The sequence below is a fragment of the Ursus maritimus genome, unplaced genomic scaffold, assembly GCF_017311325.1.
Source record: "Ursus maritimus isolate PB19 unplaced genomic scaffold, ASM1731132v1 scaffold_21, whole genome shotgun sequence".
NCBI classification, from domain to species: Eukaryota; Metazoa; Chordata; class Mammalia; order Carnivora; family Ursidae; genus Ursus; species Ursus maritimus.
Window position 1 is genome coordinate 22134759 of NW_024424564.1, and position 12952 is coordinate 22147710.

The 12952-nt window shown below is 35.6% G+C and overlaps 1 protein-coding gene across 1 annotated transcript in view; it reads left to right on the top strand.

Moving 5' to 3' along the window:
• Positions 1-12952, top strand: part of TMTC2 (transmembrane O-mannosyltransferase targeting cadherins 2) — a 388624-nt gene that overhangs the window by 258210 nt on the left and 117462 nt on the right. Inside the window, exon 8 of the mRNA XM_008683605.1 lies at positions 1998-2119. Within this exon, the coding sequence (XP_008681827.1) occupies positions 1998-2119 (122 nt within the window). The remainder of the gene's footprint in view (positions 1-1997; positions 2120-12952) is intronic.

The window sequence follows — 12952 nt, forward strand, 5'->3', positions numbered from 1 at the left end:
CATTAATTGCTTTAAATTTATCAATACTTTAGGGATTGTTGCATTGTTTTTTGTTACATAAATCATATCATGTATTGTTTTAGTATGAAGAAATGGTTTGCTTTCCCTAAGAGAAAAAATTACTGTTTGCTTTTTTTGAGAAATATTTGTTAGCTCAACATAGCAAAAAAGAAAAAAAAAATCTGTCTGACAGTGTTTTCATTTTTATAAAGATATTATAATAACAATACAAGATTACAGAAATAGGAAAATTAAAAAAAAATTCATGCCTAATCCTACCACCAACAACTGTAAGCATTTTGTGTATTCCATTCCAGTCTTTGGTTTTTGCTTCAGTATTTCTTGCAATGCACCCAAGCATTCTATTTAATCTAACCAAATTCTTAAATGCAAACACATTTTAAGTTTTAGATTAAAAGAAAAGATTTCTGGCTATCATTTTTATGACAGTATAGTTTAAAAATTCTTCTGAGAACTAGAAACACATTGATGTATGTGAGTGGTATGTACATTTTTGTGCATATTACAGATTTGTCACCAGTATTTTTTACTAACAAGCCGAGAAAAGGCACTCAGAAGGTCAGGAGACTCAAATCAATTCAATTCATCAAACATATTTGTATTGACAGCACTGTGCTAATACAAAGAGAATATGATGAAAATAAAAGGAAGCTAGGTCTTCCTTTGAAGCAAAGATATATAGCCAATGTGGGTAATACATTTAGCAAAAGCCTCTGATTATGCCTCTAAATGGAAAAAGCTACCATAATTATGATTAGTTAAGCTGTAAAGGTCTGCTTGAGAAATAATTCAGGTTACTAGTCTATTACCTGTTCTTAGAAATTGAATGCCTTCTATATTTGCAGTGCTTATTAAAACTATAATGCTTAACTTAAAAACACAAATCACCTTAAAATATAATATTCTCATCAGGTAAGTATTCTTCCATACTATAAGCAAATAAGGGAGAGGAGATGTTAATAAGTAGAGAGCTGATATACTTTTGGCTTTATTTCCAGTTTTTTGTTTTTCTCTTGCTTGGCTGTTTGTGAAATGCTCTTTGACACATAAAATTTGCATAACTTGTAAATAATAACTGATGGCTGAAAGTCTTCAGACTAGCTTTGTACATGGTATAGGGCATGCTAAATAATTGTCATATATTCACTGGATTTTCCAAATGATACTCACAAATTTTATTTATTAAAATATAAAATGCAAATAATTTCTGGAAAAAACCTAGCACCAATGCTTAATCCAAAATATTTCTAACTCCTCCAACTAATCTTATTTTCTCAACAATGTCGTCAATCTTGGCAGGACCTTAATCTTCCTTGTCTGGGTCTTCATAATTCTCTCTACTTAGTATTTATTCTATAGATACTTGAATTTCTAAAGGAATAAATGAATGTGAATAAAAAAGAACAACTGACTGTACATAAGAGAAAACAAACTTATCTTTTTTTTAAAAAAAAGATTTATTGATTTGAGAGAGCGAGAGCACAAGCCAGGGGGAGAGGCAGAGAGAGAGAGGAAGAGCATCTCAAGCAGACCGACCTCCCCTCCCCGCAAACTGAACTTAGAGCCCAATGCGGGGCTCAATCTCACAATCCTGAGATCAGGACTAGAGCCAAACTCAAGACTTGGATGCTCAACCAACTGAGCCACCCAGACGCCCCCAAACCTATCTTTAGGAAAAAGAAAAAGAAAAGACAAAGGGCCTATGCTTGTGGGTCTAGTGTTACTGGGTTAAAAATCAAAGCTTTATTAGTTACTAAATTTTTAAATTTAGCCATTACACTTAATTTCTCCAAACACAAGTTTTCCTATTTGTAAAATGGAAATTATGATGACTTTTTGGGAATCAGATGAGATAGTGGGTGAAAGTCCTTGCTACAGCATCTGAAATTTCATGGAATGTAAACATGATGATGTGATACCATTGCAGCTGTTGGAAAGCTGTGTCATTGGGTTGATCTTCATGACTTTCTTCCCAGGTGAAGCATACATGCGATTAAGCAAACTCCCTGAAGCAGAACATTGGTATATGGAGTCATTGAGATCCAAGACTGACCACATCCCTGCTCATCTTACCTATGGGAAACTGCTAGCTCTAACAGTGAGTAACTACCTTCCTTCCTCACCCTTTAGAAGATGGTTTTCTCCATGCAGACTGAGGTGGATAGAGTTTAAGGTACTGGTTCTCAGCCAGTTAATTCAAACTGTTAGGAGGTAATGATGGTAACACTCTCAGAACTCTGTATAGAACCTACAGAAAAATGTATTTCTGTAGGGTTTGCCATAGATAAAATGTGGTATGTCATGATCCTTGGTGTTACTTAATGGTAAAATAGAAATGGTGGATCCCAAATATGGATTACATAATGAATTTGTCACAATAACAATGTTTGTATTAAGATTATGTTCTACAAACCACCGTTAGCCCCAAATCGGCTACACTGTAGAATGAAGTCTGATTCTTTCCAAATAGCCAGCATTATGTAAGGCTTTTCATGTGTGTTGAGTAGTGTTACCTGGAATTCCTACTAATTAGAAATCATTCTGTAAGAGAAGTGGAGCCATCATTTGGCCACCACTATGTGACAAGTAGCCTCAGAGGCCGCATTCTCATAGAAGTGGTGTTACTTTGAAGCAGTAGAAATTGCTGGTATCCTACCATTGTGACTTATAAAATTTGTAATTTTGTGTGTTTCAAACTCAACTTAATGTCTTACACTATAGGGGATTGTTCAAAATATTTAAGTAAATTTTCTGAGTTTATCCAGCTAATAATAAGTAGTAGAACTAGCCTTCAGCCCTTCTGAATCTATTATCTGTGCTGTTTTAGTTATATCACCTAATCTCTCTTCAATATTAATAAAAATAAATGACTCCTGGAAAAGCATAGAGCAGATGGTCAGGAAAGTAATTCCGAAGTGAATTTATAAAAAAGTACCTTGTAATTATGTAAAAGTAATAATATTTTATTTTCTACAGAAGATGGTAGACTAAATACCTAAAATTATTATGTATCCTTTTGAAGATACCACTAAAATGCTATTAATGAAATTACGTAGGCAGACTCAGTAGCCAGACAATATACCACTATAATATATCTAGATATGCTCAATAAAATAGATACACTCTTAATGCATAACTGAGTTCAAAAAATAGTGAGACAGTTTCCTAGGGGCTAGCAGTGAGGGGTAACTGAATGCCAGAACAGCAAACAGTTGGCTGATCTGCAGCTGATTTGGGATAGTTGACCAATTGTGGTAACAGGAGGAAATGGGCTTTTTGTTTGTTTTCATTCTTCCTGGAAATGGAAAGCTTTGGACCAATGGAAGGCCAGGGATTAGATACCTAAATAAAGGAGGAAGATTCATATCTTCAGTGAAAGACTAATCTAGAATAAGTTTGCATACTGATATATGAAGGCAGCATGAGGGTTTGCCTATCTCGGCATGGGATTTGAATGGCGGAGGGATGAGTTTGTACTGCTGCCCTCCCTTTATCAGGCTTAGAATTTTGAATTTACTTGCATGATGATGAAATTCCTAAACCAAGAAAGTAAATAAAAATCACGCCACTGAAAACTCTTGCTGAAGAAATTACTGGAGATATCCTTCAAAAGAACACAATTAAGGGGCGCCTGGGTGGTGCAGCCATCAAGCATCTGCCTTCGGCTCAGGGCGTGATCCCGGCGTTATGGGATCGAGCCCCACATCAGGCTCCTCTGCTATGAGCCTGCTTCTTCCTCTCCCACTCCCCCTGTTTGTGTTCCTTCTCTCGCTGGCTGTCTCTGTCAAATAAATAAAATCTTTAAAAAAAAACCAAAAAACACCACAACTAAATCTGGAAGAAGTTGCTGAGTATGTTGCCCAAAGAATGGTGAATAAAGATGGTGATCATGTGGGTAAATAAAGAATAATAATCATAAATATTTTAATAAATATTTATAATATTGAATAAAATATTGAGAAGGAATAGCCTCACAGGAACAATCAGAATGGTGGGGGAAATGAAATTTAAGCTGATCTTTGGAAGTCAGAAAGTGGAAATTGATTGTCAGAACAGAGTCCACCATCTGAACTAGCTTTGGAATCGGTAACAATGAAAAGAGATCTCATATACTCAAAATGAAACCCAGAGAGACTCAAGACTAGAAGGCAGCAGGCATGGAAGAGAGTGAGTTAAGGAGCCATTAGTGAATGGGATAATCAGCTGTCAGCTGTGTCTGGAACAGTCCAGTCTCTCCACCCATGTTCACAATGCCAACAACCAGGCATTCACCTCCAAGGCAGAGAAAGAGCTTGTAGCGGTGCAGCAATCTAATAAGAGAGGTTCGTGATTCAGGAACAGCTTGCACAATCGAAGGTGAAATGCAAAGAGCACTGAAAAGATTCAGTGTCTTCCAGTGGAATACAGATTGTCAGTATCCCTCCCCCACCACAAGCAGAATACCAGCAACACGGAGTTTACACTCACCCAGCACCGTGTGTGCATACACACACACACACACACACACACACACACACACACAAACACACACACACCGCCTCCCAAGAAATTGTCGAATTCTTATCTGGAGAAACTGAATCACTGTAGGGAAAAGAAATCTATGTACCTACATTTGGAGATCACCTGTAAGTAGCTAGCTCCCAAACCAGATGCACAAAAGTGAATCTTTCCATCCGGGCAGCACACCTATAGCTAAGGAACTCCATTCAGTAACTTTTAAATAACAGGAGGCAACAAGGATCGTCAGTCGTATTTAGAAAGCCTCAACTGTGCAAGATTAGAACTGAAGCAAATTATTAGGTGAAGGAAACTGGAGGAAACAGAAGAATTTTTTTTTTTTTTTTTAATCCTTAGAAATGGTAGGGACTCCTGGGTGGCTCAGTCAGTTAAGCCTCTGCCTTTATCTCAGGTCATGAGTGCAGGGTCCTGGGATCTAGGCTCTTGTCAGGCTCCCGGCTCAGTGAGGAGCCTGTTTCTCTCTCCCGCTCTGTCCCTCTCCCATGCTTGTGCTCTCTCTTGCATGCTCTCTTTCTTTTTCTCAAATAAATAAATGAACTCTTAAAAAAAAAATCCTTAGAGATGGTTAACAGCATTTCATAAAGCGGATGCCATAAAAACATAAATAATGAAAAAAACAACTTTTAGAAATTAAAAAGATGGTGGCAAACAATTTTCATTTAAAGGCTAGGAGAAGGGGCACCTGGGTGGCTCAGTCAGTTAAGCCTCTGCCTTTTGCTCAGGTCATGATCTCAGGGTCCTGGGATTGAGTCCGACATTGGGCTCTGTGCTCAGTGGGGAGTCTGCTTTTCCCTTTCACTCTCTCCCTCTGTGCTGTCCCTTTCTCTCTCTCTCTCTCTCAAATAAATAAATAAAATCTTAAAAAAAAAAAAAAAAAGGATAGAATAGGGGCACCTAGCTGGCTTAGTCCATAGAGCATGGGACTTGATCTCAGGTTTGTGAGTTCAAGGCCCGCATTGGCTGTAGAGATTACTAACATAGATAGATAGATAGATAGATAGATAGATAGATAGATAGATAGATTAAAAAGGGTAGGAGAATAAAGATGAGGAAGTCTTCCTTATGCAAAAGAAATGAAGAAATAAAAAATATGGAAGAAGAAATTATAAAAGAAGTTAATATAAAGGCCCAATAGAGAAAGAACAGAGAAAGGGAAAGGAGAACATTACTCAGTATTGGAGGGTATAAGTTGCTATTTTTGCCATTTACAGGATCACTATTGGAAAAAGTTTGTTTTTTCATATAAAAATCTTTTCCTATTCTAACAGGATAATTCACACAGTTGCACTTAGAAACAGAATTCATATATACCTCTTGCCACAATTGCTGTCTTTGAAATGTTTGTATGGAATTCAAATGAAACATTTTTAATTAGATTGATAAATGGCCACCTTCAAAAAAATCTGTAAAAGTTTCAGATGTCTGATTTAAAAAAACAAAAACAAAAACCATCATTTAGCAAAGAAAAAAAGATGAAAGCTCAAATGTACTTAATTCTGAATATACCTAGACCATGACACTGCTTTGGATATAGAAACCATGTGTTCTTTTTTCTTCTTCATTTCAAGCCTGAATATTTTAAGGTTCCTGTACCAAAAATATGATTTTACAGGCTGCTTTATTTTTTAGAAGTCATTTTTTTTAAAAAAAACAAGATTTGGAAGTTTTAATTTACTGAAACATATGGAAGGGAAGGAAAGACTCTTGTATTACAATCCAAATTTTAATTCCCCCCCCCCACCAACAAAACTTTTATAGTTTCCGACTAGCTGATTAGATGAAATACAAGCCTTATTATGGAAAGGCTTAAACTCATAGTGCCAGAACCCCCACAACCATCTTCAGCAGTTTCTTTTTGAATTATGAGATTCGGCAGATTTCTTATCCCAATGGATTGTCTTTGTCTAATTTTGGTTTGTTGGCCTGGTAATATGCCATTGACCTAACATGGAATTGGCAAGGTGGAAAATGCCACACATTTTGACTTCTGAATGCTTTAAATATATTATAGAGTGGAATTGGCTATTAGTCTCAAGAGAAGAGGAATAGAAATGGTGTGTGGTGTTTTTACTGTTCAGTCAAAACTGACGACGGGCGAAATATCTAAAAGTGACATGCAGCTAAATCAGACTTAAGACTGTAGTATAAGATTTCGTATAAGAATTATATTTTATAAGAGAAATTAGAAAAAATGATTATTGGTGGTTTCATTACAGCCAGTATGATTTTGTGCAAATTTTTCTTTAAGAATTTGAAGTATTTATGGTATTTTAAAAAGTTCAGATCGATTTTGAGTTCCCCAGAATGCTTTGACAAATTCCATAGATCAAATCCGTTTTTATTCCCCTGAAAAATGTCCTTTATCTCTCTTTCCCCACTCAAATTTTATTACTTCTTTGAAATCTTGCCTGACTCAAGCAGTTATTTTTCCTTCCCCGTACTTTCATAACACTGGTTTTAGTATTTCTGTAATAGCACTTCCCAGGTTGATGGCAGATGTAAATGTAAATCTACATCTTTTGACCATAGAGGAGGAACTAACTTTTCACTTATCTTTTTTATCTCTTCAGTATGTGGCATTTCACTATCAGGTATAATTATCCCTGTACTCTCTTATACCTTTCAGTTTCTAAGTTAGTTAAGGGCTGGTCACATGACTTCTTAACATTTTTGTTCCCCTGTGCTGATCCTTGTTTCCCCATTAATCCCTTCATTTAGTCTGCGTGTGTATTGCAACTTACTCCTGCATTCTAGGCATCACTCGACTCCCAATGATATGTACTGAATAAATGGATGAGAATGGCATAATGATACAGTGGACATGGTGTAATCTTCCAAGACCCTAGAAGAGAAGGTGGGCATAAAGGGGTTGTATATTTCCTGAGTGCTTGTGATTGACGTGTTATTTTGGGAAACTTTACAAAGAGTATTATCCTCTTCTTATAAATGGGGAAACTCAGCTTCAAAGATTTAAGCAACATCTCCAAGAATAACAGCTACTAAATAGTAGAATTGGATATAACCTTAGGGTTTTCTGGATTAAACATCAGTAATTTTCACTGTATATTAAATAGTTTAAAAAGTGGCATCTTTGTTTTTTTAACCCCTTGTCACACCTGATTGTAGATTCTAAAAGTAAGTCAGTACTTAATACCTCCCCGTTTTTGTAACATTTTTAAACATCACCTCTAAATACTAGTTTAGTTTGAGTGCTTAAACACATTTTTATTTTTAGACATCATAGGTCGTGAACTTAAGACTTCTGTTTTTGGCTGTTGGCCCTTTTAGGTCCTACACTGTAACTAGAATACAAATTTTCCAGGAAACCATAGGAAACAGCTCTGCCTTAGGGTCACTGGTACTCTCCGTGTTTAAATATAATTGGACCTGGGTGACATCTCTTTAAAATAAATGGAACGTTCATACCAATGTCATGTCCAATTAAAATACTAAACACGAGCTCTCTTTAAAATTGTGATTTATTCCTTGTTTGAACTTTGTTACCTAGGGCTAATGCCATGAATTTAAAATTGGGCATGCATTAAGAGAGAAAGGAAGGAATAACATTTCCATTATTTTGGTATTTCTGATGATTTTTATAGTTGTTTCTAAAGCTATGTGTTCTCTATTTGTGTGCACATCCTTACTTCAATTTTTCTTGGTCTTCCTCTCTTTTTGTCCTATTCAATTTATTTAAGCCAAATATTTTGCGGTTTTTGTGAGCCAGTAAAATTAATATTGACTTAAATTGTAGTAAAAGCTCCTTGGCTGTTAGCTTATTTTCCAGGTTTGGGTTAGTACGAGAGAAGGAAGGATATGGGAGACTCTGACAGTAATTCTTGATACAGAAAACCTTTATTTTGGCTACTGCATGGAAACACTGAGCCAGATTTCTGTGTCTAGCCAAAGTTAATTGGGCTACATAAAACTCCAGTTGTGAAAGTACTTGAGGTTCCATAGTAAAGTTCCATTCCCCAAGGCCACGATGGTGTCGAGGTAGTCCATCTGGAAGGGCAGTGCTGTGTGTTTCCTTGGGTCTTTTGTAATAATTATTGCTGTTTAGACCTGAGATTATTTTTCCATTTGGTTCTCTTTAAAGCAGAGCTCTTCTCATTTTGTATGTTGGCTAGCGTTTGAGTTGCTTTATTACAATCACTGCACGGCATGTTTAGATTGGAGGGAGAGGGGGACAAATTTTCCCTGTGACTCTGACTCAATGATTATTATGGAGATGTTCAATTCAAGTTGCAAAATTTATTCCATGAAAAGAGAAGGCATAAAATCACATATATCATGCTACTGAAATATTGGATGAAATATAGACAAAAATTTAATTTACAGTATTCAGCTAAGTATTTTATACGAAGTTACCTCGTTTAAACATAACTTAGCATTCTGGAGATAACACAGTTATCATTGTATTATTTTTACTCTGAAGCATAATGAATCTGGTAGTTTGCTTTTTTTTAGAAACCACTCACTCATTTCAAGATATGCATTTTGTTATTTAGAACCAATCTTACAATTACTCTACTTATTGCCACTAAGTGACAGGAATCCAGATATTTCAAAATATTCCAGACTTTTATTCTGTTTTTGTATGTCAGTTAGAAGTAGTCATGTTTAGAGATATTTTCTTTTCCCAAGTAATCTCAGGAATCATAAAAATTAAAATGATCAAGTCCTCAGACATTAAAGGTCACATGAAATAATTCTGGCTGCTTTATAGCTACATATACATGCTGCTATGTTTGAAAAAATAAAGCTTTTTATGTAGGGGTAGATAAGGTTATATTGCTTTTAAACCAACTTACATTGCATTGTTATTTTGTTGATTTGGGTTCTGCGTTTGGTCTATAGTTATCGTCTAGCGCAGTTTAAATAGCCCAGCAGGCTCAGACCTCATAATCCCCCTGTACTCTGGCATCCCACATTATTGGAATGATGGAGATGGAGAAGTGGTATTTCCCTTAAATATACCTTGGCTTTCTTGCAGGAGTCTAAAAAAATCCAATCCTTTATAAAAACCTACATTTTTACACACATTTTCTGAGCCTGAACTTCATTTCATGCTCCATAGTAAACAGTGGGATACAAAGACCAGCAGGGCATTTCCTTTACCTCAAGAAGGCCTCAGTGTCTTCTATTTAGGAGAAATTCATAACATGGCCATCCATAGCTTCTGTGGTTGTGGGCTGCCATGCTTATGACTTTTGTCATGGCATTTGTTGCAAAAGGGGCAGTTATGTAGGTACCTTAATCTTACTTCCTTACTCTTTAATTTTTATTATAGGCGTGGGATTCCACACCACTTGGTAGGCATTTTTCTTCTACTTTACAGTTCTTTAATTTCTTGAATAAGCCTCAGTGTTATATTCTTATACTACATGGTTATTCTGCATGACTTCCAGCTTGTTATTCCTTGACTCTCCTGTCATGTAATACAGCATGGAAACATTTTAATGTGAGTTAAACACTTTCTGTTTTATGTTTTTGTATTTTCCTCACTTGATAATTTTTTTTTCCTATAGAAGATTTGAGTAAATTTCCTTGTTAGAACAGCATCCTGTTCTAAGCCTATGTTTATCTTTAGGAAAGATGGTACACACAACATATATTTTCAAAAGCAGGTATCTTTTCTCCCAAGAAGTTGTTAGATCAACATTTTTGCGAAAGGAGATTGCCTTTTTTTTCCCCCATGGCATCTGGATATGGACATATGTATTCCATATATATTCTCACACACACGCGCACACACACACACACACACACACACACATACACACACACACAAAGGAGGCCACATTTGTTCTAAGATGTGAAAGTTTTCATTTTTGGAGTCTCATAAATAGGTTCAAACCATCCCAAGCAAGAATATGTTCACAAACCCGTAAAATTTTTGTGTTTTCCTTCATATTTACCCACATTACATTTGAGGGGTACCTCCTACAATTAGCTAATACTCGTTATCCTGTAGTGAACTGGGCATTTTATATATGCTATTCCAATATGTCTTCATGCAGTGGCACAGTCTAGACACCTACTGTATAGAAGGAAGCTGAGGTTCACAGAAGTTCAGTCAAGATCAGTGTCCAAAGCCTATTGGATTATACCACCCCTAGATTTTTCTGAAAACTGTACTATTTAAATTGTTCTCCAGTCTTTGTTTATTATGATAAAACATGCATAGACAGTGCCTCATGTGCATGAATGTCTAACTTCCAAATGCACAAAAATTTATTTTTAAAACAAATCTTCATTCAGTTTTTAGATTTTCTTGTAATGCAGTTCTGAAGTGAAGAGATACTTTTTGTGTATATTGTTAAATAAAAAAAAAGAATTTTAATGGGTAACTGTAAAATGAATTCAGGTATCTAAGGATGTAAAGTAGCAAGGAAATAGTAAAGTTTAAATTTTTAATTTATATGTGGTATATATGGTATATGGCACTCCATAAATGGCATCGAGTTTCTCTCATATTCTGCGTTTTGAAGGAAGCACTGTGATATTCCCAACTGAAAGGGAGGACAGTGTGGGATGTGGTGACTGCTGACCTTTACCTGGTAGAACATTGAGTTGGAGCCAAAACACCTGAGATTTATCTGCCTAGATATTTATTTCTTCTCTTAGTGGGAAGCATAATTTTTTTCAAAGGCTTAACATTGTGGGACTCTCATTCTGAGGTATAATTGAGGCTCTTTGTCAAAAGTGACACGATAAGGTACATTCCTGACTGTTCACTGTAACTCATGTTCATTGTAATAATACTGTAGGTGGCAGCATACAAGAGTCACCCATAAATAGGACCCCTGGGCCAGTTTGCTGTTAGCCATGTGGCATTGGGTTTAAGGTGGGCACAGACCGTGTATTGTATGTACTATGATGTCATACTGTGGTAGAGATAGGCAGTGTAGTTGTTAGATGTCATAGTCTGGGAAGTTTTTGTCCCTGAGAAATAGAACCTGAAGATAATATCTAGTATATAGTTTTTTCTATTACTTATTTCATGAGGCGAAACAGTAATAGAAGAACAGAATTTCTGTCTGCTTGAATCAGAAATTTACTCACTTTAGGCAGAAAATTACTAACCAGGAGCCTATGCACTTAAATTTTTAAGATACCTTTGCATACCTCACAGAGATTACCTCAGCAGAGGTATAGGATTTAGCTGAAAATCTGTGATTTTGGTTTAAGATGTGTCTGTTCTCTTTTCCTTTTTTTTTTTTTTTCAACCTAGCGTGCACATTCTTCACAACTGGTAATTATCTTCACTCCATTTTCACTTATGTGGAAGACAAGTCTTTCATCCTGTCTCCGTCCCTACTTCCAACAGTACACCAGTACCGTGCTCTGTATACACATACACACACACATATGTATGTATGTGACACATATCGAAGTTGATAACTTTGCTGTGACTATAAATATTAACTAAGTTGATCCAGTAAGTTTTACTTGATAGTAAAAAGAGGGATTTCAAATACAGTGCAACTTGAGGGTGCCAAAATTTTGCCACTGCCATTATTGTTTTGATAGTTTCTATTAAAATTTTATGCCCAAAATGTATTCCATAGACATTAGTATGTCTAGATATTACTTAAAAATTTTTTTAGTGTGGGAAAAGCTGCATACTGTATTTCCTTCTTAATATATGTTAATATTCCTACTATCTATTAAAGGCTCTGAAAGTCGTTTTGTATTTAAAGCCCTACTTAGTGTGTTTGTCATGGATCCCTTCTTTTTAATATGAATCTCTTATCATCCAGAGAAAAGAATGTTCTGCCAAATGAACTCTGAGGAAATATATAATATACCAAATTGAAAGGGGGCGGGACAGAAAGAGTGCAGAAGTTCTAGAAATATACGTAAGTGAAAAAGGCACTGAGTTTTACCTGGTAGACCAATGAGTTAGAGCCAGAACACCTGAGATGTTGCTAACCTAGTAATTTCTTTCCTAAGTAGGCATTCAATTTTAAACATGCTTTCCTCTATAATGAGTAGACAGAGTTAGTAGGAAAGTTCCAGAAATCAGGACAGAGATATCACCAAGGTCAACACTTTGGAAGAAAAAGTTTATTCATATTGGGGCTAGGACTACTCTAAAAATAGCTATTTGTCTAAATCAGTTCAAAACCAAAATGAATTGAACTATAGTTGATAATGTTATGATGTGGATGTGTTTGGAATCTCCAGAATACAGGTAGAGAAAAACAACTTTGTTTTTATGCTCACTAAATTTGAACTGTAATTTTGAAAGAAGAAATTCACTTTATTAATTTATGACTAGATATAAATTATCTTTTGTTTTTTATTTCTGAAATAGAAATAGCATTTGATCATGGAGGTATTTAAGATCTTTTCCTGATGTGCCTGTGCTAAATGCTTATACTTAAAACCTACAAAGAGTAATACA